Raw genomic sequence first — 6,065 nt, 5'->3', positions numbered from 1 at the left:
TTAAGATTTTTTTGTTGAGGAAAAAAAAAAAAAAAAAAAAACTAATCTTAGTTCCCAATTAACAAAGGTCATAAGGATACAATTCCGGAATATATTATCCAATGTGTCATTGAAATTCCACTTTCTCTATTAAATCACTAATCAACTTATTGTTAAATTGCCAGCAGTACAAAACAAAATACCAATAGCAAACAAACTTAGGGTTCATACATGTAGTAGCTTATTAGTTTATTATGTATGGGTAGTGTGGCTTGTAAAAATTTTATTATTCTAAAATTAATGTATTCTCCAATCTCCATTAGAATAAAATGCTTTTACCTAAAAAATTTCAACCATGTAATTAGATACTACTAAAATGTGTGAATATGTAGTCAATTGTGAAGGAATAATAGACACCAAGTGTCACAACATTTTATAAGTAATGCAACAATTGCGCCCTGCCTTAATTACGACGTTCCTCCCATAGTAATGTCTAAAAATATCTAAAACATGAAGAAATGTGACAATTTCATTTTAATGAATTCCATAGTTCAAGAAAACACTAAAATTAATCAAGAAAAGTTGTATCATTAAAGAGAAAATTTCTATTTTGATTTTCCTTAACACAAACATAAATAATTCAATTTAGTTTTGAGATTTTGACAAAAGAGATAGAAGAGAGGTAGAATCTTATTGAAAATGAGCCAAGAGCAACCACAAAGACCTTGTGAAGACCAACAAGAGTTGATCAAATATGGTGTTGTTTTCTCAACCGTGTTAAACAAATTACCTCAACAAGCTTTTCAGGTCATTTAAATTCTACATTAGTGAATATATTTCATTTGTGAACCACATTTCGACAAAAATTATTAAAAAAAAAATGATTCACAACAAAGATCTTGAAACTTAGATAGCATCGATTTGTTAATGCTTATTGTATACCTTTAATTAATCGTATCATTGTCTAAAATTTCATGTTTTTGACATAACATCAAAATGATAAAATAGAATATAGAGCTCATAATTGTAATTTATGTTAATAATTAATGGATGTGATTAGAGTTGCAGAAGATGTGAAGATTCTTGTTAATGCATTGAGAGTGATTTGAGACACATACTTCTATAAAGTATATATTTGAATTGAAGCTACCTATGTTTTTCATTATGATAAAAATTTATGGTCAAAATTCTACATTAGTGAAAAGTTGACTTAAGAAATAACAACCGCGAACATCATTGGGGGATGATGGATCTAGTAGTAACGTTTTTTTGTGCATAAATGCATGAATTTGCAGGGTGTTTCTGATGGCAAAAACAGGAGTGACTGTGAAAAAGGGCCAGCAGCAACCCCATCAGCATACAAAGAGCTATGTCCAATAACAATAGGGGTGGCCCTCCAAGCAACAGTATTAACCGCAGGCCAGAAGGCAGTGGATCGAAGTGATGCAGCTGCCATTCAGGCAGCTGAGGTTAGAGCCACTGGCCAAACCAACATCATGCCTGGTGGACTTGCTGCGACTGCTCAATCTGCTGCGCAATTCAATGCTAAGCCCACCACACAGGAGAAGACTACCCTTGCTGATGTACTCTCGGTAATCTATAAAGACTAGCACATACATATTTGTATTTTGTTTCCATTCTTGTTTTGACATATATATAGGAGGGCACAAAAACTGAAGACTTCATACTGTGTCTGAAATGCAATTTAGTTCTATTTTTATAGCATTATTGAAGGCTTCACTAATGTAAATGTATCTACCATTTATGCACTAGTACTGTTTTTCATAACTGCATGCTAATTAGATAAGATGCATGACTCAAATGACCAGCTGCACACGGTTGTGTGGCTTCATTGCTTCCCTGTTCCACCATTTCTCTTCGTCTTCACAAACAAACACCAGGACCCCATACATGTTCCTTATTTGGACTAACTAGGTCTTGTGCATGATTAAGTGAACTTGTCAAGGGTAAGTAAGCATCCACAATGCTACAAGCTCTATAGGACAAGCAAAAATTTTGAGGACAACTGAGATATCTAGAGCCATATAACACAATGAATACATGCTCAATCTGTCAATTTTTCCATGTTTTGGCAAATGTGCCTCCTTTGCGACAAACATTAACAAAAAAAAAAGATAGAAAAGACCATATCAAACATAACTTTATGCACCTACACTTGAATAATCTCACTATTCATGATCATCTGACATCTAAAGTGTTTCCCTATGACAGGAAGCAGCAGCAAAATTACCGAAAGATAGGCCAGTGACTAGGCAAGATGCAGAAGGTGTGATGGGTGCTGAACTCAGAAACAACCCTAACATAAGCACATACCCTGGTGGAGTTGCGGCTTCTGTGGTGGCAGCTGCCAGGATTAACCAAAGTAATGAGCAGCTTAGCAAATAACACCCCCTCTGTATATATGCATCTAGAATTTTGCATATCTGCTGATTTAGAACATATTTCCAGTGATATTTACATTACATATGGTTTACATCTCTTTTCCTAGTCTATGAACTATTTTTACCACCTTTTATTATTATCAATAGTTTTAGATTAGAAATGTTGAAGTGTTTTTTGAACCTTTAAAAGTTTGAAGATACCAATTAAAGGAGTTCGACTGAAGAGGCAGTTGTAAATACAGAATTGTTCTAAAGTATGTACACTGAACCCACAACTAACGATTTAGGAGTAGATAGAAACATAGCAGAAGCTTTTGGTATACAAATATGAAACTCGCATTTAATTATCATCATCTTGGTTTTGAATTAAGGGAAGTGAGTCTGACTTAGTGCTAACGTGATGCTTATCACTAAATTGGCCGGTACTTTCAAACAAATTGGTATTGAGGAACGGAGGTTGAGTTGGTGTTGGTATCTCGCAATTTTCACTAGTTAGCATGTCAACCACCTGAGCCATGGATGGTCTCAAAGGGACTGAAGCTTGAGTGCAGAGAAGACCTATATGAAGCACTTTTAATACCTCCTCCTTAAACTCGGTACCCAAGTAGGGGTCAACACATTCATAGTGTGCCTAATCTGTAGAGATTCCAAACCTGTAAAACAACAAGAAGTCTCAGTAATAATATTCACAATGAAGAAACCGAGATCAAAATATTAGTTTCATACACAATGTAAGGAGAATTGAAGCATACTGATTGTAGAAGGGATTGTGACTCCTGTATGAAGACGTTCTTCCTACTACTTATTATCTCAAGAACAAGTACCCCAAAACTGTAAACATCTGCTTTCTCAGTAAGTTGTCCTCGCACCAAGTACTCTGGAGCCATGTATCCACTGCACCATCAACAAAATCCCTAACTAGTCATGTCTTAAGATACATAGGGGAATTTAGGCCTCGTTCTCTTCAACTTAGAACAAAAAATTCAATAAAAAAATCAGTTATTTCAGAGGAAAAATCAGTCTGTTAAAACCATCAGTTCAGTGAAGGAGAAGAGAACCAAGCCGGATATATCAGCAAGTAAAGTAAGTGGCTTATTAGGAGTTGAAGCAGGAACTAACTTTTCAATTCAGAAAAAATACACAACAGATTGGTTTTTGATGACTTACAGTGTGCCAGCAATTCCAGTACTCAGATGACTCCTGCCTGAAGCAATAGACCTCACCAAACCAAAATCTGTAATCTTTGGAGTAAAATCTTCGTCAAGAAGAATATTGCTGCATTTTATGTCCCTATGTATTATTCGCGTTTCAGTACCACCATGCAGATATGCCAAACCTTCAGCTGATCCCACGATTATTTGTACTCTTTGCTTCCAATCCAAACTCTGAGCTCCTTTTCACAGAATAAACATTTAATGAACCAAAAAATATCATGCAAGTATGTGCACTTGAAAAGCTTTATGGGTTGGAAAAGGGAGAGGGTGGAACCAATGTAATATTACCAAAGAGATGGTGATCAAGACTCTTCTTAGGAACGAACTCGTACACCAGGAGACTTTCAGGCCCTTCAATGCTACATCCTAGAAGTTTAACAAGATTCTTATGTTGAACATGTCTGGTTAAGTTTACTTCATTGAAGAACTCATTCGCCCACTGTGTTGTGTTGAAAAACAGTCGCTTAACAGCGACTGCTTGACCATTTGGAAGTGTTCCCTTGAATACAATTCCTGCTCCACCTTGGCCAAGTTTATTCGATAGGTCAAAAAAATTTGTTGCTTCCTCGAGGACTTCATATTTGAATTTTAGACCGAGTTTTGCAAACCTTCTGTTGACTTCATTTTCTTCTGTCAATGCATGAAAAAGTTTTTATGAGGACCTAGTCAGTAAAAAGAATGACAAATATTATTAATGGACTGCAAAAGATTAGCATACCTTTTTTCCATTTGGAGTATCTTATATAAACCAAATAAGAAGAGAATGAAAGGAAAATGAGCATTGCAGCTGAAGCCAAAATTACGGCAGCAATATATCCATGTCTGTGCAACCCTGAAAATGAAGCATAAAATAAACATTTCAAAGCCATAAAATCATTCAATATAACAAAAACAATTACCATGATGACCTCCTACACAATTCAATATAAACATTCCAATTACCATAAAATCATTCAATATAACAAAAACAATTAAAATTTCAAAGCCATGAATCCTACCCAATGCAATGTCTTGAGAGATTTATATGCATGCAACATTAGCAAAAGACATAATGGATGATAACACCAACAATCATATGATGAAATTTGCCAATAAAAAGCTTACCATGATGACCTCCGGTATGATTGTGATCACCATAGAACTTGTAAGTTGAATACCTCAGATAACAACCGGCATTAAAACCCCTGCCTTCCCTACTCGGTACACACTGCGTGATCTGTTCACTTGCCTTGTTTAAGCAAGCCTTACACCCAGTAGCATTGACAGTCTCCCAACACTGAGCCAACGCGTACAACTTGTTCATTCTTTTCCTATCATTAACCTCAGCCACTCCAAATCCACCATTTTTCAACCCTTTTTCCATCGCCTCATCAATGACAGCCTTCACACTCTTAGAAAACTCGGACCTCTGATTTACATTCACCTTACCATAGTTTGTGCTGCAGTTTCTTCCATTCAACTTGGGGTTCAAGGGTTCTTCATAAAAACTATAGTTATCATATCTAAGGAAACACCCGTCCAAGAAAAGGGAGGCAGACACCGAAGGGATACAAGTTGGGAGCCTAGTACGACTAGCAGCAAAGCAAAGTTGACAATCAGTTTGAGAAAGGTCTTCATAGCACTGAATTAGGCCAAACATAGGTGACTTTACATTCGATGAGTTTGTCGAAAAAGAAGCCCAACTCCGAGTATTTATCCTTTGAGCAAGATTGTACATATCCTCAACAAATTTAGGGATGAACTGGGAGTATGTTTGCTCTCTGTACGTCCCACAGTAAAGCCGGGCTTGCGAGGCTCGAGGATCAGCATGATAGTGAGGGAAGAGGGACAGGTAGAACAAGAAAAAGAGCTGCAAAGGTAGACATGCAGGATATGTATATATAATCTGCATGTCAGCAAAGTTATTGGTTCTTTTCTGCTGAATGTTTTATTTCTGATTGTTGTTTAATCAACTGTAAAGCTTTAACTGATGTATACATTATATGGCTTTTGATTTACGATGAGCTTAAAGACATAGTCAATTTCAACTGCAAAATTAGAACCTTATAACGACAGGAGTTTGAAATATGACTTACCTTAGCTTAAAGTCAAGAATGGCGTTCTGAAACTTCCAACAGTTCCTAATATAATGCATGACTTGCCCACTAAAGAACCTTCTCCTATGATATTTTCGACGAGTTGACATTGTACGTGTAATAATTCAAAATTTCCGTTAATATAACAATAGACATTTATCTAGACATGGTCATTCAAGTCCATTCTAAATTTCTAGTACATAGCTTGATGATAACATGAACAAATACTCAGCAGCTCGTACGAAAATAAGATATCGGCTCTTAACAGATTACATCAATGAAAGACCTAAGCTTATAGTATGTACGCTTCATTGTCATATTTTGATGTATGGTAGTGGATTCAAAGGAAGAGATACTCTGATATAGGTATAAATAACAATCAAAAGCTTTCACAT

General features: G+C 35.9%; 1 protein-coding gene and 1 pseudogene across 1 annotated transcript; one reads left to right on the top strand and one right to left on the bottom strand.

Moving 5' to 3' along the window:
* Positions 1-678: 678 nt before the first annotated feature.
* On the top strand, positions 679-2,390 carry LOC110708898 (late embryogenesis abundant protein 47-like). The gene is made up of 3 exons (XM_021887121.1): positions 679-786; positions 1,275-1,571; positions 2,212-2,390. The coding sequence occupies exons 1-3, from the start codon at positions 679-681 to the stop codon at positions 2,383-2,385; spliced, it is 579 nt and encodes a 192-aa protein (XP_021742813.1). The 3' UTR covers positions 2,386-2,390.
* Positions 2,391-2,410: 20 nt separating this feature from the next.
* On the bottom strand, positions 2,411-5,548 carry LOC110708490 (annotated as a pseudogene).
* Positions 5,549-6,065: the final 517 nt, after the last annotated feature.

Source organism: Chenopodium quinoa, unplaced genomic scaffold, assembly GCF_001683475.1.
Source record: "Chenopodium quinoa cultivar QQ74 unplaced genomic scaffold, ASM168347v1, whole genome shotgun sequence".
NCBI lineage: Eukaryota > Viridiplantae > Streptophyta > Magnoliopsida > Caryophyllales > Amaranthaceae > Chenopodium > Chenopodium quinoa.
The sequence above is the reverse complement of the archived record's forward strand: the minus strand, read 5'-3'. Positions and strand labels throughout refer to the sequence as shown.

Bases quoted from the DNA above. Each gene is read 5' to 3' on its own strand.
- LOC110708898 (XM_021887121.1), top strand. From the start codon at position 679: ATGAGCCAAGAGCAACCACAAAGACCTTGTGAAGACCAACAAGAGTTG. The intron at 787-1,274 runs GTCATTTAAATT...ATGAATTTGCAG, and splicing joins TACCTCAACAAGCTTTTCAG to GGTGTTTCTGATGGCAAAAA. The intron at 1,572-2,211 runs GTAATCTATAAA...TCCCTATGACAG, and splicing joins CCCTTGCTGATGTACTCTCG to GAAGCAGCAGCAAAATTACC.